Raw genomic sequence first — 22,149 nt, forward strand, 5'->3', positions numbered from 1 at the left:
TGTGTCCCCAGATAGAGAACACACATGTGCTGCCTGCTGCCAACACAGCTTACATTGCACAGTCTCCTTACGTCCTCAACGAGAAGTGTCTTTGTTCAGTGTGCTCCGTTGTCTGATCACCCTCTGCCTCACTCATAGGACACCTGGATGGTGATCAAATAGCTGAAAGATAAGGTCAACAACTGAATTCTGTGGCCTCACCGGGATGAGCCAGGTAAGGATTTCACCAAAAAGTACATGAACATGCTCCAAGACTATAAAATGATAGGTAACTTGAGGGAGGTCAGATAAACTAAGCTAAATGAAAATTAATGAATATCTTATACTTTAGAAAACATACATTAGTTCACTTTACTATTTGGCTATAGATTAGAAATTAATAACGGTTGTTAGACCACAAAGGGGAATATATTAGTCTCACTTTCAGGTAAATAATATTTTTTTCATAGTTTCCCTTTAATTTCTGTGGAGGAACATAGCAGTCCCCTGCTGTTTTGTTAGCTCAGCACCTGCCTCATTGCAGGGACCTGTCTCCCCGCCCCCCCTGGGGACCACGCCCCTGCTCCCCCACCCCAGCACGAGTGCAGGGGGGTGGGGGCTCCAGGTCGGGGACCTCAGGTTGGTACAATGGGCCTTGCCCTTGGCACTTCCCATTGGTTGAGAGGTGGGCGCCCAATCCATACAGCCCAACCAGAATTCTCCCCCAGGATTTGGGAACTATAACTGACAAGAGACATCGGCCTCTCCCTGGGAGTCTGAAGATGAAGACAAGGAAATGCAGAAGGAGTTGGCAGCCTGTCCCGCCATGTGGCCTGAGGAATGGAAAATGCCAATCAGCAGAACGGGAATCAGAGGCAGGGAAGGGAGAAGAAAGCCTGACAGCCTTTGAGCTCCTAATTCTAGCTGCTCCCAAGGCCTCCCGTATTCCTCTTTCGGATTCCACTGAATCCAAGTAGCCTTATAATAAAATTCTTTTTTGGCTTAACTAGCTTAAGATGGATTTCTATTCCTTGCAACCAAAAGAATTTTAACTAATATAAGAATGTAGTCCTATTTCGATCTTACTTACATGCTAATCTTTAATTCGGCAACCATTTTGCTTTGTGGCTTCAGAATGAAAAAAATAAAAGGGGAAATATTTGAGTTAGACTCTTGTACAAATGAGTCCACAATCATTCCCTTGGCTGTTTTTTTTTTTTTTTCTTCCCCACCCCCGCCCACGCAACACTCTGGTAGGGTTTTCCTTCATTCTGGGATGGATTAGGTACATGCTAGAAATACAGGGGATGACTAGGTCAGGGGTCTGGCTGTGAATGGTGTAACATGGGATTTTTATGACAGTCACTAAAAATTGGGTTTTCTTTAATTTCAGAGTCCATCTATGAGTGTGGTGTGTTCTCTTCATGATCAACATCAAATGGTCTTTGATCTGTAGACCTATCACCAGTCCCCTGGGACACTCCAAATTCCATGAACGAAACCCACGGCAATGGTCTTTGGTGTGCCCATTCCTATGGAAGCTACCAGAATTAGCCTTTTCATACGCAAGGCCCTGTCCTGTGCTGGAAGGTGGCCGGGGAGCTGTCCAACCAAGACTCCGTGAGGAGCTGAACAAGCAAAAAACCGCTTTGCAGGACTGACAGGGATGATTGCCCAGCCTGGTGTTCCCTGCACATGTTCACCGCTTATTAAGACGATGAGGGACCACAGCAAGGGTGATATGGTCCTCATCACTTTCGCAAAAGCAGGTAGAGTGCAGTGTAAACAGACCTTGCAACTAGATGAGCTCTTGCCTACCATCTACCCAGGACCTCTCAGCTTCCTGCTATCAGAAAACAGAAAAGGACCCTAGACCCGCTGGGCTCGAAAAGACACAAGGAAGCACAGGCACTTGTAAATACAGTTAGAGATTAAAAATCCAAAGGCCGGTGGAAACGCTCACCCACCCTGCCCGTGTCCTCCCTTATCCAAGTGAGCGTGCCTTTCATGGCAATGAGCTAGTCACCATTTCTATTCTACCTGGAAAATATTTTCTTGTTAATCAGCCCAAGCTCAGTCAGCATTGCAGTTAAACAGGTAAAAAGAAAAAGAAAAAAAAGCCCAAGAATTTAGACCTGAAAAGAACCTCAGAGTCTCATGGTCCAAGAGGTTTATTTAAAGATGAAGGTGGGGGGGGGGAGTGCGGTGTGTGTGGGGAGAAGCCCAGAGAGATGAAGTCACTTGTTCAAGACAGCACAGCTAGGTGGCTGAGGACAGGAGAGAGGCATGCATGACCCTGGTCCTTGTTTTAGGCTCTTAGAGAGAAGGGCTGTGCAAAACGCTTCCTGGACCCCCTGAATCACCCTGCTCAGGGACAGCCCCGCACGTGTGGAGGCTGTAGATGGCCAAGAAATCAAGGCCACCGGCTCTTCTAAATTCTCCAGGGAGAAAGTTCCAAGGCGCTGGGGGCCGTTGCGGCAGGATTTTCAAAGGCCTGCAGCAAAAGCCCTGCTCGCAGGGACAAACGGTCCATATGTCCTCATGTCCCCTCTGCAGACACAAGTGCTCACACTGCTGCAGTCCACCCCACACAGCAATCAAAAGTCGGCATCAGGCCTCTGTGAGGCCCCGGGCACACGTTCAAAAACCACACCTAGGGTCGCCGCCCGATCTGTCTGCCCGCCGGGAAAGTCTGCCCCTCTGCAGGGCCTGGGAGCCGGCCCAAGGCGCTGCCTTCTCCTCTCCCGTGCGCTGGCTGTGGCATGGCATGAGAAAACAATGAACCGGCAGAGCAAACAGAAGTCAAGCTGACGAATAACCACACTCAGAAGACAAGGCCCAATTGCTCAGCAGCTTGAGTGGGATTGGGAGAAAACCGTGGGTTTTCACAGAGCAGGTGGGGTTCAGTGCAAATCCGTAGCGTCTTGCTAATCTTTAGCGATGGCACCTTTGTTCAGTTTCAGGAAGTGCAAGGGGCAATTTTTTTCTTTTCTCTCCCTTGGAAAAGAGACTGCGAAAACAATATAAATTTGTTTCAGCTCAAGATGGGAAGCAAACTGATGTGATGCCTTCTCAAGCTTCCCAAGTTCGGGGTGACAGCGTCGCCCAGAGCTCAGACTCACCTGAGCACATCGTGGGTGGTCAGGGAGTCCCCACTCACACCTCGGGAGAGGGAGCGGCGTGTGATTCTCCCAGACTTACACACACCTAAAGAAATAGTCATCCTCCTGTGTGAAGGAGAGACACTCGAACAATAGACGTGGCCGGGGCTGAGTGGACTTGGAATCTTCTGTTGTTGAGAAGGATGTGGCAGGTTCCCCTACGCGGAGGACTTCTTGATCCCTATTATCTCACTGGCTGTTGGATGTGTCGGCTGGTACCTGAATAGAGGTGGCAGAAGCTGGCTAAGAGAAGAAAACTGTTCTCACTCGGGTTCTATAAATTACTCATATTCTCACTTTGATATCAAGTACGGTATGTATTAGAGTGCATGGTTTTGGCTAGAACCAATTTGGAAGGCTATCAAATAAAAAAAAACCACAAAATAGGGAAAATAAATCTGAAGTAAAATTTATGACATGATTTCACTCCCATTACATTCCCCTTAACAAATGCATATGTTTTACAATATCTTGAATAATAATTATTAAACATAGTAAAATACTTCCAAACTTGGCTCGTTGCATAATTGTACTTCAAGTGAAAAAAAAATTATCTGAAGCCTTGTCAATATGCCACTTCCTCCCCCCGCCCCCCCGCCAGCTTTTAACAGAAGCAACCTCTCCCGTGGAATAATCCAAGCTGTGTTCAAGAAGTTGGCAAGTAGGTCCAATTAAATGTGGTTTTACTGTATTCTGGCGTTTGCATATCTAGTTTGCCAAGAAGTAATCTTTCACAAAAAAAAAAAAAAAAAAAAAAAAAAATCTGTACTGGCCCAGACACAGCCTGGATGGTGCAATGTATCACATAACTTTACCCCATGACTAAGATAATCTTTTTTTTTTCTTAAATAGCTGTGGAAAACGTATCATACATCCATCATATTTCTATATGAATCACAAAACACCATCCCTTATGGAGTCTCTTACATTTATACATGACAAACTGAAATTCATCTCAATAGCCCTGTTTATTTTAATTATTAAACACGGAAGGGGTTCGCTCTTGGCCACCTGAGCTTGATGAATTTATTCAGACGGACTCCAGTCGGATTATGTGAATGGGGCTGTAAATGACCTATTGACTATTGAACACCGGCGTGTCAAAGCCGCAGTCATACACATTCATGGACCTCGGTACCTGAACCTCAGGGAGTGAGATGCTTCTCTGAGCTTTGCAGATGAAATCTGGGGCCATTCTTCGCTGGGGCTTTGCACGCTCCTGATCCCTTACGGAGGAGCGGACTCTCCTAGTCCCTTCCAGCTAACCAACGCTCTACGTGAACCATCAGCCGTATCCAAAGTCCAGATGGAAAGCTGTCAACAAAGAGGCTCCTTCCGCTCTGCCTACTGCATGATTCATCCCTGGCACGAAGACAGGTCCGGAGATGGCCCCACCACCTTGACTCCCATAGGTGAGCCAGGAGCAGAGCACAGGTGCCCACTCCCCGGCTCAGCAGGGAGGGATCAGGTCAGAAAATGCCGCAAAACGCACAACCTGGCCTTTGTTAAAACCATCATGAGCTCATTAAAAACACATGCAGAAATGGTTAAACAAAATCCTCTAAACCTTTCACAAAATTGCCAGTCTATTAGAAGGACTGAGCTCACAGCAAACTCTCCTTTCCAATGTGTGCAATGGGGCAGCTAATGTCCTTTGGACTCTTGTCTATGGCACTGAGCGGCGGGGGGGAGGGGGAGGCGGGGAGGGGGGACCTGTTTGTTTTTGGTTCTTGTTTTTCAACTTTTTCCTAACCCAAACTCTTAAGTACATCAACCAAAAGGACCTATTTCACCAAACGTGTCTTCTTAAAGTCATGACCTTTAAAAAAAAAAATCTACGAAAATTATAAAATAAAAAGGAAGATTTGCGTCATTATATCAAGGGGAGAAAGGAGGAAAAGAAAAAGAGACGAGTGTGGCAGGAATCCTTTTGTAAAGTGGCACTGCATCAAAGAGCCAAGCGGACACTCCGAAAGGGCTTTCCGACGCCTGTTTACATGGGCAAGACGGACCGTAAGTTTATTCCAGGCAATAAATAGCTACTCAAAGTTTCCCTAAAAGGAACACAGCAGCTCTGCATCTCTTCAAGGTGTGGACTTTGAACAGGTGCATCTTCCTCTAAAGGGACTTGCTCATCATCGTGCCACAGCGTGGCTCTAAGCACACGTAACGTAGCAAGCACATCGGTGATGTGAGGCCAGAAACGGAGAGGCTGCGAGCTCTGATCTGGCATGTTCCACCTTCTCCTGGTGAGATCGGAGGAACCCACTGAAGGCTCTGGGCGAATCACTTTAATCTGTGTGCTTCCCTGGGGAGCGGTGCCTGTTCGTTATCGTGATATATATTAATCATGCTGTTGTTATATTATGACGCAAGTATAAACGTGAACCAGAGCTTCCATCTTGGTCTCTTCAACATTAAAGGGGAAAAAAAGTATCTGTGTTCCACTTGGGTTTTTGGATTCGATCATCAGAGAGTTGAAAGGGCTTTGAGAGATTTGGCAGAGGAACCAACAGTGGCATGTGAGTTACACAAGGTTCGTGTAGGTAAACGTGTGGACACCTACCAGCCCACCTGGGAATGTGCAACCGTTCCCATGACTGTGCTCCTTTCCTGTTTGCACCGCACTTAGAGGTTGCTTTCCTCCAGGCCTGCTTAAAACTGAAATAAAGTTGAGGCATTAAGTGCTCCATGGATTAAAATCATAAAATTCCACCTTAAACACAATCCACATTGGTAAGAAGTCTGGATGCTAAGGAGAAACTTCCTCTCAGGGTAAGAAATAATAATTGTCATAACAGTGATGTCACCTCAGATGACAGACTCAGCCCCTTGTCTCTGAGCCTAACGTTTTGCACATCTGTGGTCACATTATTCTAAGGAAGAAGGTGAGGTGGGCATTACTCTGGTCTCAGAAATGGAAAAATGAAGGTGTCAGGGCACAGTCCCTTCCGTGTCTTTGGTAGACCTTCGGCAAATTTCTCCTCAGTCTTCTGTTCAGGCAGGCCGATCCTGAGAGAAGGAGGTGAGAAACATTCCAAGAACTGAGGCCAATTTTCAGATTAAGCGGAAAACTATTCAGTTCTCCCACTTGGGCGGCAAAATGAGTTTCGAGGCTTCTGTCTGGCTGCCACCCGGCCATGCCGCCATGTTTCTTCTCTCCCTCTCAAATGGCCAGCGACAGGTCTGTCAACCCTATAGTCAGTAGCCCTGCAAGAAGCAGGGCCTCGTTGTGGTTGAACAAATAACATGTTTTGGAAACCCAAGCAACTCTTTTTGTGGCCGGGAGCAGAGACAGAGAGCGTGTCAGTCAGTAGACTTCTGCCAGGGTTTCCGCTCCTGGAAAGCCTGAGGCAGAGGGCCCAAGACATGCCTACCTCTGACACCGGCAGAGAGTGTTCTTCTGTGATGTTTTTAAAATAGTTGATAGGCTCGAAGCCAGGAAAAGACATCGTAGAATTCCAGTCTTGGGTTCGGTTTGTAAATACACACAGCAGACAATGGTAAGCGCAATGGTGGTAAACATATAATTCCACGATGCAAAGTTTATCCCCTGGGCATAACCAGAATGTAGATTTCAGATTCAGACGCCACCAAAGATGTGCCCAGAGCGAGGAATTCACCCTTCGTGTGCTTCTAAAGAGAGGAAAACCTCGTGTCTGAAATGATAGATGGTCAATGGCTTGGGGAATGTATGAAATGTTTGCAAAATCCTTTCAGTTCCTTCCCCTCCCCTATGCCTAGCTCTGCACCTGCCCCTCTATGCCCAGGATAAATAAACTGGAAATCACTTTTGTTCCTTCAAGCTCTGAGTTTTTGTGATTTTAGATGGGTCTCTGTGGAAGCCCATGTGCTACGGCAGTCTGTAGGGGAGGGTATCCGACACACAATACAGGTCTTCAAATGATGGAGAATAATTGGACCATTAGATTATTTTCAAATTCTGGCCATTAGATTGTTACAATCCGAATAACAAAATTAATTCATTATTTCAAGAACATTCAGTCCAGAATGCAAATTTTAAAAATTCAGGATACAGAAGTAAGCCTGGGATTGTTTTTGTTTATAATGCTTAAAAGTCCTGTTATTTTTGGAGAAGGAAAAAATTATATATGTATTATTAAGTAAGAATAACAATGTGAGGATTGATTGCCTTCAAGGGCATCATTTGACTGACTTTTAAATGGAAACACTTCAATCATTAAAATCCTTCCATGCTGGTCAAGCCTCCAAACCCGCCTGTATTTTGACTAAAGTATTATTTATACTGCAAGATAAGCACCTTTACGAAGCAAATGGAACAAAAATGATGACAAACCCTCCCTCCCTCCCCTTTTGCACATAAGTGATTCTAGTACTGCTCTGAGGCATCCCTCAAGTAAAATAACATATAAATAGAATGTGAGAAATCACCACATTTTCTAGACTCCACACTTAGTATGAAAAACAAAACTTCACTGTGCCCCAACATCCCCTCTAATTTTGTTTTCTCTTAACCTAGGGATTTCATGCAGTTCAGTGTCATTTGTTGTAATAAGTCCCCGGAAATACCTCAGCTCCTTCATCCGAGTGCTCCGCCCGTACCCACCCCCCCACCCCAGCCCGCCCATGTAGTTTGCTGGTGCAGACTGGCAAATACGGCCAATCTCAATGTAGTTTTCATTTCAAAGTCGTTTCCATTCTTTCACGATGGTAGAAATTCAGACATGACACCGACTGGTTTGGAAAATTCATGGGTGCAGAGTGGTGTCAAAACCACTCCTTGCATAAAATTTCACCCTCTATAGGAGGGACATGGAGACATGGAGAAAACAGAGGACATTATATGAAGTATAAATTTCAGTTTGGGGTCTCAGCAGAAATAAGAACGTAAAGGCATATTCCCGTATTCCACCTGCACCCCTCACCCCCTCCAGTTTCTTTGGGTTTTTTCAGTTGTGAAGTCTTGGGGATCCTGAAATCTTAAACAAATGTATCGTGTCTGTGCTTTGATTGTAAACCTCCACCATTGTCCCTTCCTGGCCCATCCTTGAGAGGCTGTCTTTCTCAAAGGCAGTTAGTTATAGAAATAACTTTCTAAATTTGATCTTCCTGGGATATGATTCTGTGCTCAAACTTCTATCCGGTGAGGACTGTAAGTTACACAGAGAAACAGTGTAAAACAGGAGAAATGGATTTTTTTTTTTTACACTGTTTCACCAACTTCTGTGGCTGTGGCTCACAAGCAAGAAATACTTTTCTTAAATGTTTTAATTCTCCATTAGAATACCATTGTGCTTTTCTGAAAATTGTCCAAATAGACATCCTTAGGAAGCATTGTTGTCTGTCTAGTAAACGTGAAAGAGGCATTTCAATATTACCAAACAGCTTGTTTACACGATACGGTTCCAAGGAAGTGGTCCACAGAAAAGATATATGTATAGTTTTAGTCTGCTTTTTAAAACAAATGTAAGAGATTCCCATGAAAAGCCTGAATGTTCTTCCTTTGATCAAAGATCATCTCAGAGCATTTGACATACAAAAAAATGTTAGTGTCTTTCTTAATCCTTTCAGAGGTAAAGTGCACACTGCATTGAGTAGTATTTTTTCAATGAAGTAAATACACCCTTCTTTATGAGTATTCTAAGTAATGGATATTTTTTAATCACACACGGTTAAGATGCATTCCTTTACGCTCTGTCACATGTCAGAGTTAGCTTGGGCCCGGCATAGCACACACAAATAAACTTTTCCCATTCCTTCAAGTTCAGTACTGTTGTATAAGCATTATGTACTGAAACACCAGATTTAATCTACCCTCTAAATGTTTCCTAATATTCTGATACATTTTCCATGCACCACTTCATACTAACTACAAATCTACTTCTTAACAAACTTCGATATTTAGGCCAATAGGACTTCTTCAATTCCTATGCAGTCATATTCAGCATGCATACTGACATTTAATAAAAACGACCTGATTTAATGATTAACTACAGAGATTATAACACACTGTAAAATAAGTCATTTCCGTGAAGGGACTCTCTATGGGTGTCATACTGCCTCTCAAAGCCACTCTAAATATCCTCACTGAAACTGTTACGGACTAATGTGCCACATTTTAAAGCCAAATTGGGTTTTCACTCTTCTCTTGCCAAACAGAGAGAATGCCTCCTATAGCAAAAGGCAGATTCAACTGCACACCCATTCCCGAAGATTAGAAAGAGGGCAAAAGTGCCTGGAAATTCAAGGAAAATTTTAGTTTCAAAAAATTGTTTTGTAAAGTACCCTTCAGCCAAGGGAAATAGCACATTCACATAAACCTAGCGATTGTGATCCATAGTCAACTAGGAAATGTTAAAATAAAATCAGAAAAGTTGACTGGTAAATTTGTCTCTCTCAACAAAAATCCGATTTCTCTCAAGGGCTTGACTATTTTCAGAAAAAGCTACGCTGTGAGCCCAAGTTTCCTGGATAATTAATTGAACAATTGAGTGTACTAAGGTATTTGGGCTTAGAAGAGAAACTTTTCGAGCTTCTGTTTCATTTCTATGACCTCACCCTTTCTTGTTACAATGTTTTAAATTTGAAGAGTTCGGCTTCATTTACAAGAAATTAACAAAAATGAGAAATAATTTTTAAGGGATCAGTTTGCAAAAATACTAAAAGTTTAATTTCTAAAATGTCTGTGAAAATAAACGACCACATCTGAACACCTCCAGTGACATCAGTGAGATCTGACTGCTTTAGCTAACTCTTCACAATGTTAAGAAAATCTAAGGAGCGGGGAGGTTAGAAACATGTTTCTTTCTAATTGGAGTTGACTCGAAATAAAAAAATAGGTACTTCTACATTTGAGACCAAAGGCTCACGTACGAAGATATTTTGCCACATTTCTGTTGGCAAAAGGTAGAAAAATGTTAACATAAGGGACAAAATTTTGTCAGTGTAATAAACTTGGACTATGGCCAAATAAAACTCCTAAAAAAGCTATTTGTTTAAAAGAAAACAATAAAACTATTATTTTATTTTTAAATGGTATGATCTCTAGCATTTTAATGCCAAATGATTTTAAGGAAAAGGATAGAGCTCTTCCGTCCTGGATTTCAAAATTCACACTTACTTGATTCACTTTATCAGCAATTTAAAACATTGTAACAATTAAACAAAAATTTAGATCAGTGTCCACAAATGAAATATAGGATTATCTGAGTTTCCTAACCAGAGGTATATAAAAGTTTCCCCAATTATATTAGAAATCAAAGAATGTTTTAAGTTTTCTAGGAATAAAATATAGTCCTACAATACAGGAAATTTTGAGATCTTAAGACTTTAAGAAAAAATCTTGTCTCCTACAGTGGGGTTTGTAAAGTCTAATTTTTATGTACTTGTGTTTCGTTGAAACTTGGGAGACTCAAGATTTTTTAAGTAGCATGACTTCTTGGGTAAAAAACTCAACTGTTTTCCTTGATGATAGTTCAAAACAAAAGATTCACTTGGAAAGATGAATATTTTGACCATTTTAATGTGCACCCTTGTGTAATTATAACATGGTGTTCACCTTTTTCTAGGCTCTCAAGAACCTGTTTATAGGTAATCATGACAAGTCTGTTAAAGAAAAACTCTACTTGATTCACCCATTAATCTGATAGCATAAATAACCAGAAAGGAAATCCAAAACCAATATCCCGAACATTTTATACTTCTGGGATACTCCCTAGGGTGCAGCTTACACACAATGCTGGGCCCACAGTGATCTAGGGCATGACTGACTACCTAAAAAAACAGATGGTTTCAAAAGTAAATGAAATCACATAGTTAAAATACACTTAGACATCAGCCAGATGTCAAAGGGGGAATCAATTTGAATGGTTTCCAACGTGATTACATGACAAATTAATTTCCTTTTTTTTTTAAATGTAGCAAATGAACAACTGATTCCTTCACTTCTCTTAACAAATGTGGCGATTTATGTAATTGATATTCTGTCCTAGGTTTGCAAGAAATGTTTTAAGTAGTTATTTCTTCCAAATCACACGTCAAAATATTGTTTTCATGAGTATAATCCAGCTAAGTTTAAGACAATGCTCATTTTAAATAGATGCTATTGGTGAAACTAATTATAACTCTCACATCTCACAAAACCCAGAAAGTTTTGAGGGACTAATGACCAGTTTACTACAGGAACTGAAAACCACCAAAATCCACCTTCTCCACCCCAGTTCCTCCACCCCCCCCTCACCGACCCCCACCTCCAGCCTTTTAAAATAAGCTTGTTAACTGCTGAAGAAATAATCTGTGGATTTCAAATACACATTCCCTTTCACGTGAAAACACATTTGGTTGTTAAACCAAGTGTGAGTTGCATTGTATAGAAATCCTGCTCCAACCAAAAAAAAAAAAAAAAAAAAAAAAAAAAAAAAAGCAATGCAGGGATTCCAATAGTAAACTACTAATTGCGCTGATTAAAAAAATCTTTTTGGATTCTCATCCAAAGCCATCCAGGAGCTCACAAGTATAGTTCCAAGCTCTGGACCTTGTATCTCACTTTTTCTATGGAAGTTAAGAAAATTCCCATTCCTATTGGCCTTATAACATAAATGTATTTTATTGGACAGTAGTCATGTAAAACTGTAACTTCCTATGTATCTCTAAAGGCTGGGAGGTACTGACAGGTACAGATCTGAGGGTTTACAAAAACTCTCTCAGGTCTCTGCCGGCCCTACGCACACTTAGGACCGAGTGTGACAATTCTAAAGTGCTGTCCGGGACCACGCGTGCTCTGTCCATCCACCAGCAGTGTTTCTCACCCTGACACGCCTGAGACCATCACAAAGTGGGGACGATCACAAAAGTGAGGGTCTGGAGTCCTTGTAACTGCATTTTCAAAGTAAAACTCTGAGAATTAAAAGTTGGGAACATCTGAGCTCTCCCAGCAACAAAAAGGACCCGTGGAGCCAATCTCGAACGATCGAATGCCTGCTAATTGGATTGCCTAGAATTCCAAGTTGTTAGCCAAGCACTCTTCCAAGTGAAGACATCCGGTCTCCTCAGCCTTCCACTTAACACCAGAACACAGAATAGGTTGGACCGGCCGACTCAGGGTAAGATCACCCGCGAGAGGGACTCAGCGTGTGTGTGAATGAGCAGCTGTTGTAGGCGGTATGATGAAAAGCCTAGACTGCCCCTTGAAGTTTTATAGATTCACCCACTCTTGATCTAGGTTGTGGAAAACGGGTCACATTTTAAAAATGTGCATGAGGCCCTTAAGTGACCAGAAGCCAAGATGACTGCACATCTCTGTTGGCGTTAATAAGGCATTCTAGTAACTTCGTAAGCCCCGGATAGAACGGGTATGAAAAACGAGGGCACCAGGTACATACACACTTAGGATCTATGGGTAGATAGATCACATGAAAAGAACACAGCGCGAAATTCTCAGTTCATATAATTTATTGCAGTTAGCAACACAGTTTTAAAATTCACCACACCCAATAGTAAAAACTAAACAGCATTATAAGTTATTCCCCCCTCAGGAAAATAAAACATACTATGATTGTCAAAGCTAGATGTCAGTCCTAAGTTTTTAGAACAAAGGAAGAATGTGAAACTAATAAAAGGGAAAAGCAATCACTCACAATGACCACAAAAAAGAAAATCCAAAAGAAAGTCCGTTTTCTCAGACATTGATTGTCTCCTCTAAATTAATAAAAATTATTTTAACATAAACTGTATTTAAAAAAAAAAAAAACAAAACAAACTAGAAACTCTTCAAGTAACTAAAGATAATGCTCCAAGGCCATTTTCACAGCTTTTTTTGTTTGTTTGTTTGCTTTAAATGCCATTACAGCCAAATTACACACATTTGACCAAATATTCCAAACAGTCCAGCAACACACAATGGAGTTTTCCATTCAGTATCTTAAGCACAAAAATAGGCTATGTTTACAGTAGTTAAGGCGATCAAATTTTAAACAAAAGCAATTAAAAAAAAAAAAAAGGGAAAAACAGCAAACGTTTTCCATGCTACTCCCATAGACCTTATTTGTAAGTGCAAGACAGGAAAACAAACACTGTGCAAAATGCTTTTGCCCTGCGCGCTGGTCATTAAAAACCACACGTCGGGCTGCAGCCTGTGCTGCGTGATACACATAGTCTACTAACCCCCTTCCCCACCTTCCCCACGTCAATCAAGGCAGGCCAGTCCTTTCAGCCCGGGGCTTTTTCAGTCCATAGAATCTTTTCATGAGTTGGGGTGGGGGGTGGGGGTGGGTGTTGGGGTGGGGGGATGATGAAGGAGGGGAGGGAGGGAGGGTTAAGGAAGAAGGGGAGAAAAAGAAAGGGGAGCCAAAAAAAAAAAAAAAAACCCCAAAAACAAAAATAAAAAAAAGAGAGAATGACCTATTGTCAATTTGTGCAGTAGTTATTCTAAAAATGCTCCACTGGGTAAATGTGTACCCCTAAACTTTGAGCTGGCATGGGTTCTGTGCAATCAGAAGTCTGTTACAAATGCACACTGCACATGCAAATCTTTAAGCCGTTTGTAAACATTTATATTTTCCTTGTTATGTAGCGAAGTTATCAATTTGCAGCTTAAGTTTTTATTCAGCTTAACAGTTTCAACTTAAAGACAGTGGGAAAGTCAATTTAAATTATATAAAATAAAAATAAAAACAGTGCATTTACGTTCTTCATAACACCAGGTTTTTTTTTCCCCAAACGGTGCTATTTTGTTTTTCTAAGGAAATTAAATAATTTTAAACTCACTCGTTAAAGTTATACAATGCAAACAAAGACAAAAATATATTGAAACTCATGCATTTCTGTAGCGTTAATATTTACTTTCAAGACTCAACTAAGAGCATCAACACAACCTGTCAAGTTCTTTGACACCCCCCCCAGCCCGTGTAATCAATTACAGTATACAAGAACAGTAATTCACATTTTTCAACACACAGTTCAACACTGCTGGAGCTGCAGTATCCTTTTCCATCCCAAGCAAACCTTCACAAAGACAGCGTCCCAGTGAGCCCAGTGTACTTTCCGCATTTCTCTCATTGGGAACCGTCAGGAAACCAGAAGTTGCCACAGAAAGTTTTAAGTCAACTGCTTGTTTAAAAATAGATAATCCAGCATCTCAGAAATCTCCCATTTGGGTCTAAAAGCATTCAGGTTTCCAACAGCCAGAAAAGATTCATGCAATTTGTGACATATAGAGAGGCTAATAAACTGGAGGGGATCTCTACTCCGAAACAAAACAAAACAAAACAAAAACAAAGTGGAAAAAGAGAGAGAGAGAGAGAGAGAGAGAGAGAGAGAGAGCGCGAGAGCGAGAGCTCAGAAGACAATGCAGTGTCGACAAAATGAAGCCCTGTGAAAGCATCTTGTGATAGGACGACCTGTTTCAAAGGTTCTTATTGGCTTCCTCCCCCTGCCCCCTCGAAAGAAAAGGCCCTCTCTAGTCTCCGACTTGCTCCAGAGTCTCTTTTACCAGAATGCTAAATTAGCGAGAGTCTCATGCTACTCTAAAGTGCAAAACCGAGTCAACACCCCGACGTCTTAGTTCCAGGAAACAAGGCTGCTTTTAGACCGTACCACAACTAGATAGAGATCTATGTATATATATGTACGTGTCGATATATATATTATTTATATAGAGAGAGAGATAGAAAATTATTTCCAGAGTTCTTGAGAGCTATCTTCTAAGGTCCAGTCTCTGACCGCGGGCAAGCTCAGGGCCTCGCTTTTGACAGACAAGGAGTTCACCAACTCACAGTGGAACTTGCGGATGTGTCTGTACAGGTCCCCCGACTGCGTGAACCTGCGCTCGCACCACTTGCAGGCGTGCGGCTTCTCGCGCGTGTGCACCACGGCGTGGCGGCTCAGGTTGTGCGAGTACTGGAAGCTCTTGCCGCACTGCGTGCACGTGTAGGGCTTCTCGCCCGAGTGGGTCCGCTCGTGGCGCTTGAGCGTGTACATGCACGAGAAAGTCTTGCCGCACAGCGAGCAGGTGGGCACGTTGACGTCGGCGGCCGGCTTGCCGCGCAGCCCGTCCTGCTCGCGGAAGTGCGTGCTCAGGTGGATCTGCAGGATGTGCGGGCTCGGGAAGACCTTGTTGCACAGCGGGCACATGAAGATCTGGCCGGCCGGGCTCAGGATGTTGGACACGTAGGGCAGCAGGCCGCCGTCCACGGCCGCCTCGGCCGGGCCGCGCTCGTGCTCCGGGCTCAGCATCTCGTCGTCGCTGGCCTTGTCCTCGCGCTCCAGCTCCCTCAACACCGAGTCCTCCCGCAGCGGAGCCAGGTGCGCCGGCTCGTACGGCCCGCGGGCGTTAGCGCCCCCGCTCTCTTTCGCGGCGCTATGCTCCATGTCATAGTCATTAGCGCCCACCTCGCCCTCCTCACACGGAGCCTCTTTCTCCACCTTCACCTGCACCAGGTTGCTTCTCAGCACGTCCTGTGAAGAGAAATAAGAGCTGTTCAGATTTTCAACTCCTGACAGGCTGGACTTGACAGACAGGTCCAGCACACAGTCAACATCTGCCGAATCCCTCACGGAGGCGACAGACCTCTGGGACAAAGACTCTGTGGAGCTGCAGGGGCTGGCCACTGTTTTTCCAGCTGCCGCGGCGTGCGGCTCTGCGTCCCCGCCGGCCGGGGGCAGGCCCGCCGAGTCCGAGGGCAGGCGCATCCACATGTTGCCGGGCTCGGCCGCCAAGTCCCTTTTGCCGGGCAGGAGGGTCAGCTTGTCGTCCTCGCCGTCGTCCTCGTCGCTGGGCAGGTCGCCCGCCATGTGGCTGCTGCCGTCCGAGAGGCTCTCGACTTTGTCCGAGCAGCTGGAGGCGTCCTCCTCCTTCTTGGTGCTGTCCGCCTCGGTGGTGGCTTTCTCCTTCAGCTTCTTTTTGCACACTTTGACGATGTCGTACATGTGGAGGTAACTGGCAGCTGCGAGCACGTCTTCAATGGGCAAGTCTTTGAACTGGAGTTTCCCTTCGTACATGAATTCAAGCAGGAGCGCGAAAGCCGGGGCTGTAACAATGTCGCTGTTCAGATGAACAATGTCCCTTTTGTCCAGCTGGTCCTTGTAAAAGAGGTGGAAGTACATGCTGCACGAAGCCAGCACAGCTCGGTGCGCGCGGAACTGGGCATCTCCCACCAGGACGGTGCAGTCACAAAGGAAGCCCTGGTGCCTCTGCTCGCTCAGACACTGCAGCAAATGTCTACTGTGGTCTGGGAACTCCATGCTGTCTTCATAACCTGGGGACAGAGACAGTCCTCGTGAGAGCCTGCTCAGGAACAACTTTCCGCCGCCCGGGTCCCCGTTACCAACAAAAAAAAAAAAAAAAAAAAAAAAAAAAGAGAGAGAGAGATAATGACAGTGATTCGGCTTGGGCCGCCGACGTACCCGTCCCTGCATTTTAATCAGGCTCATGACCCGAGGACGACCAGACCGCACGCACGAAACCCAAACGCGAGAAGGAAAAACGTACCCTTTCCCAACTTCCTTACCCCAGCCCAACAGTCCCTGACGCATCCCCACCTTCCTGGAACTTTCCGGCAAGTTTTAAAAGCCTTCTGTTTCACTACTGGCCCTTACTGAGAGTAAGAATTTACATCTCTTTCAGGAGAAGTGAACCTACTCATCAAATTATGTCCTACGAAACCTGCAACAGCTCATAGAGCAAACAAAGAAAAGTCCCAAACACATTCTGGAAGATTCAGAAAACTTGTTCAACCATCCTTTTTTATTCCATTACTTTTGATACATGACCGCGCTTAGAAAGCACAATTTTAACACACACGCACTGGCTGAATCAAGGGGAAAAAAGTGAAATCGCATAATTAGCCCAGAAATTAGCAAACAACTCACTTTTAAAGTCAGAGTGTTACAACAACAAAAGCCCTGTGTATAAAAACAGATGTTAATGCCTTAGGATTTGCAGGTAGAGCCCACGTGTACAAGAGATCAGAAAGAACTACACCAACAGATGGAAAAGATCATCTTTACTATGAACAAATCCAAATATTTTTTAAGTGAATGGAGGAGGGAAAAAAAAGTAGTATTTCTTTGTAAAAATCTGTACATCTAGGATATGAGGAACCAGAAGGGCTTCCCTTCACTCTGAAAATTCTCACCTAAACTTTGATCCGTTGCAAAGCAAATGAATTCCATATTAAAATGATTTCAAACTTTTAAATAAAGGCGTATTGTATTCAAATGAAACTCCAAAGCTTTACAGGTTCAACATTCCCCCCCACCACCCCCCCCCCCAAAAAAAAAGCCTTGCTAGAAAAAGAGAAACTATTTTTTTCTGACTCTGCCTTACCTCATTCAACAGAAAATACTTTGTTTCAATAAAACTTGATATATTTTGTTCTCCCACTAGCTTCTATTCTCTCAAATATGCATCGTTGCCCTTGTTTTCTGGTGAAGGAAGGTGAAATGGAGGGGGAGCAAAGGCGAGGAGGTACAAAGGGTCAAAATTCAACTGTAAAATTCAACTCCTTAAAAAAAAAAAAAAAAAAAAAAAAAAAGAAAAAAAAAATCAAGAAAACCCGACTTCCCTTTTCCTATGACCAGAAGCAAGGTTCCACACCAACCAGCTCAGAAAGTACATTTGGGGAACGGATACATGGTAATTTAATATTCAGAAATTACCTCCCTGCTTTTTCTACACTTTGCCCAAGATGGGCTAAAAGTTTCATCCTAGCCCCCAAATGCGTTCCGCACGACGCCCCAGCTAGAATACACCAAGATTTACAATACAATCACTTTGAGTGCTCCACAGCTAACATCAATCCTAATCCTTGAGAGGGCTAAAAATAAAGATTGGAGGGCAGCTCACAAGGTAGCCGTGATCAAATTAGGAGGCTGACAGGACAGAGAGGGACGAAGAAGGAAGCTTATAAACATCTGATCCAGCTGACTGTGGCCATATGGCAGCTGCTGCCGAGATAAAGAGATTAAGAATGGAGGAGTGCGATTACAGCTGTCTGGCCAATTCAGGCAGCTCAAATCTACAAGTTCTAAATTAGTCGCTAACACAAAAACTCCTGCAAATAATTATTGTTATGCTGAAATAAAAGATCTCTTAAATATATATTTGAAAGAGAAATGAGGAAACCAGTCAAACTATTCTCCTGGGGACAAAAGTTTTTTTTTTTCCCCCCTTTTTAAAAACCCTTCGGTTTCAAAAGCACTTACAGCTGTATGTTTCAGTAGTGCTGCTGAATGTTTTTGAAGAATAAAGTTTCAGAGTGGAATTAATTACACAACAATCTAGCTTCTTAACTAGAATAATCTTCTCATATAAGTTTGATCGCTGGATTCCAGACAGTTTACTATTCCTCTCCCCCACTACCCCAAAAGCAAAAGGAGCCTAAATCGCAGTGAACAGAAAAAAGCATTCTAATCCAAAGTGATCTCAAAAAGCAACATTTCAAAGCCTTTCTTAGCATTTCAAAACTTGAAATATTTCTGTGTATAAAAGTTATTTACTTGCTCGAGCAAAAGGGATAAAAATTAAAACTAAACGAGCCCAAGACTTTCAACTCCAACAAGATGTTCATTTAATACTCGATTTCATATATTATTCCTAAACTGGGTTAGAAAAGTAATGTGATTTTTTTTTTTAATTAAATAAACAAAACACCAAAACAGAAATATGCTCAATCTAATCTCTTGCTACTCCTACCTTTAGGACACATAAACCTGATTAAGTCCTTTCCTCTGAGTCTCGCTGGCTCCAGGTCTGTTACATCGGTGGAAAAAAAGCAGACTAAGAGAGACAGATGCAAAGTGGAGATGATGTTAGAGAGGAACGAGATACCTTCTCCACCACAGATCCGCACACACTAACTCCCTGTCTGTGTGTTAGAATAAAAGGCTGAGGGATGGCAGGCTGTCAGCTGCTCTGACATCATGTTCAGATGGAAATGCTACCTCCAGCTGTGCTCCTTTTAATGCCATATGCTACTCCTCTACACTCCTGCCACCAGCTTTTTCTTAGGAGAACTTTTCTCTTCTGTTAGTATAAACAAAATACTTCAAAGTCTCCCTTTTTTTTCCCCCAAACTTTCTAACAGAAGAAATTGAAAAACTCAGCATATGGAGTTCTACTGTATTTATGGAATAGCAACACTTCTGTCTTAAGTTGGTGGACTGGCTTACATACTGACAGCACACTCAAGCCGCGGTGCTATTCAGGAAATCCAGATTCACTTTTATTCAACTCCAACGTTTAGTTTCAAAGGCAGCTTAGGGATATTTTTAAACCAGCCCAATTGACATCTCCAGTCCCATTTCGACATTATTATGGCACTTTCATATTTTCCCCCTGCCGAGATCATGGCATACGTGTCTCAGGAGGGTGGAAGACTATTCAGAACTACTGCTCCAGCCTGGTTCACCTTCTTATCCCCCTCTTATTTAACTATTTATCTCCAGCTACCCTCTCAACGCAATTTCTCACACTGCCAGTTCATGCAAATTTCAAGTCTCGGTACCAACGTGGTGAAACTGCACTTTCTGAAATCCTGGAAAGTACTTCGGTTCAACGAGACAAATTAATAAACGGTCACAACCTGCTACCACCACTTAACGTGAACGCTGCACCTGCGTATCTGATCCGCCTCCCGGCTCAGAAAAAGCAGAACTTTGTCTTCCCCTTGATCTGTGTCCCATAACAATCTCTTTTTGGGTCACTCTGTAATGTTTCGTGATCACAAGAAAACCTTTCAGAAAGGAGGTGGGGGGGGGGGGGGAAGCAGGCTGAGTAAGTTTGGGAACTTTTTAGCTAGACTTTGTGGGTCTTTACTAATGGCTGATGAAATCGTAAGGTAACCCGGGCTGGGCCGACCAGTGCCCTGCAAGGTGCTGCGACATCTGTGAATGTCAAATACATCTCCACAGACTCCCGGGAGGGTGAGGAGTAGAACAGGCCTGAGGCGCAAGTGTCGCAGCCCTGCCTGGTGATCAGCACTCCGTTCCCATTAGGAAACCGCGGCAGAGTTAAAGAGTAACAAAACCCAACGTCTCGGTCCCGTCCTTCTCGCTCTGCCAAAGTCACAAACCTAACTTTCTCTAACTTCGCGGGGAATGACAGAATGACGAACGCCTATGCCAGGAGGCACCCTTCGCAGCTAAATTCCTTCTCAGCCACACAGCCTCTACTCCACAAATGCCCTCGCCCCATTCCAATATATCAGACATTAATCACCCCATTTACCCAGTGGGGTGGGGGGTGAGTGACAGTTTAATGAGTCCCAAGCACCGCAATGGGCCAGCGACTCCCACCCCACAAATCAACCCCTTCACGTCTTGCTACCGCGGGGTCCAGAGAGGTTTTGTGGGGTTGGGTTTTTGTTTTTCCAAGAGGTGGGGGCGAGGGTGGGGGGGGGGGGGGGTAAGAAATGCAAATGTCCACGTAGTTGGCCGTGCATAAAACACACGGGGAAAGAGGAAGGTTAAACCACAGGGAAGGAGGAGGAGGGCGGAGAGCCGGTGCAGCAGGAAAACACCTTAAACAACAGACGAGAAAACAGACCCGGGTCACGGCAACAACAAAAGAAAAGTCGTAAGAAGCAGCCCGCGGGAGGAGGGTGGCTGCCACCGCTTCCCCGACGCCGCGGCGCGCGAGCCCCCGGGGCCTCCCGGCAACTGCACCAGCCCGGGAGGGGCCCCTCCCCCGCCGGCCCCCTCCCCCCCCGCCCCCCCGCGGGCGCCACTGCAGCTGCACCGGTCCCCGGAGCCGCGGCCGTCCCGGGCGCCGCTGCAGCTGCGGCGGCTCCCAAGCCCCCCTCCCCCAGCCCGCCGCCCTCCGCACCCGGGAGGCGCCGCCGCAGCTGCACCGGCCGGGAGCCCGCCCCGCGCCGCAGCTGCACCGGCCGGGGGTGGGAGGGGGGGGCGCGGAGCGGGCGAGCCCGCACCCCGCCCGACCCCGCAGCTGCGGCGGCCCCGTCCCCGCGCCCGGCCTCCCGCAGCTGCGCCGCCCCCCGCCGCCCCAGCCGCTCCAAGCACACAAACTAACTCCACTCGCGGGGGCGCCCCCGGCCCGGCCCGCCCTCCGCCCGCCCCGGCCCCGCCGGCCGGGTCCGCACAGCTGGCGCCCCTCGCCCGCCAGGGGGCCGCGCGCGGAGGGGGCGCCGGGTCAGGGGCCGGGGCGGGCGCCGGGACTCACACGGAGCGGCCCTAAGTCACCGCGTCCCCGCCGCCGCCGCCGCCGCGTCCTCCGCCTCCTCCTCCTCCTCCTCCCGGCCGCCGCCGCCGCCGCCGCCGCCGCCGCCGGACTTGGTGGGCTTCCTCCTCCTCTTGCCCCCCTCCCTCCCGGCCCCCCCGCCCCCCAATCCCGGCTCCGTCGCCCGCTCCCCCCTGCCCCCTCCCTCCCTCCCGCCCACCCCCGCTGGCAGCCGGAGGAGCGCGGCGGAGCGAAGAGGGCCCCACTCTCAACGGCTCCCCATGGCAGCAGCCCAGCGGCGGCCGCAGCCTGCCAGACACAGCGAGGGAGCGAGCGAGGGAGCGAGCGCGGAGCCGCCGGCCGAGGGGGGGGGGGGAGGAGGGGGCGGGGGACGGGGGGGGGCGGGCGGGGGAGGGGGAGGGGAGGGGGCGGGAGGACGCACCACGCACGCACGCGGCGGCGCCGGCCAGATGTTCCCCCCCCCGCCCAGCCTCGGTCCGCCCCGCTCCTCCCCCTGCCTCCCTCCCTCCCGGCGTGGGGCCTCTGCGATTGACCGTAAGCGGCTGGACCGGAGCTCCTTGCCCGCCCCCAGCGCGCAATCTCCTCCAATAGGAGGGCGGCTTTGCAGGAGGGCGGAGGGAGTGGCGGGCAACCGTCGGATTGACAGGGAGACTCGGCCAATAGGAGAAGCGAGCCGGAGCTGCCGCTCGCGCGCGCCAATCGCGGGCAGAAACTGTCGGGGTGGGCTGGGCCCGGGCGGGCGGGGGCCGGCAGCGAGGCGGCGCGGGGCGGAGTCCTCGGGCGCAGCGGCGGTGGCGGCAGCGGCGCCCCTCTGGGTGACTTGGCCGTGAGAAA

At 46.1% G+C, this 22,149-nt stretch overlaps 1 protein-coding gene across 2 annotated transcripts; it reads right to left on the minus strand.

Moving 5' to 3' along the window:
• Positions 1-12,554: 12,554 nt before the first annotated feature.
• On the minus strand, positions 12,555-21,387 carry ZBTB18 (zinc finger and BTB domain containing 18). 2 transcript variants are annotated; one of them, XM_030301820.1, is made up of 2 exons: positions 21,298-21,387; positions 12,555-16,375 (listed from the first exon to the last, which is right to left on the minus strand). In XM_030301820.1, exon 2 carries the CDS (start codon positions 16,359-16,361, stop codon positions 14,793-14,795), a length of 1,569 nt encoding a protein of 522 aa, XP_030157680.1. In that variant the 5' UTR covers positions 16,362-16,375; positions 21,298-21,387; the 3' UTR covers positions 12,555-14,792. The 2 variants fall into 2 exon arrangements, with proteins under 2 accessions (XP_030157680.1, XP_030157679.1); XM_030301819.1 differs by lacking the exon at positions 21,298-21,387 and adding an exon at positions 18,814-20,769.
• Between the last annotated feature and the right edge of the window lie 762 nt (positions 21,388-22,149).

This window comes from Lynx canadensis, chromosome F1 (assembly GCF_007474595.2).
Source record: "Lynx canadensis isolate LIC74 chromosome F1, mLynCan4.pri.v2, whole genome shotgun sequence".
Classification (NCBI taxonomy): domain Eukaryota; kingdom Metazoa; phylum Chordata; class Mammalia; order Carnivora; family Felidae; genus Lynx; species Lynx canadensis.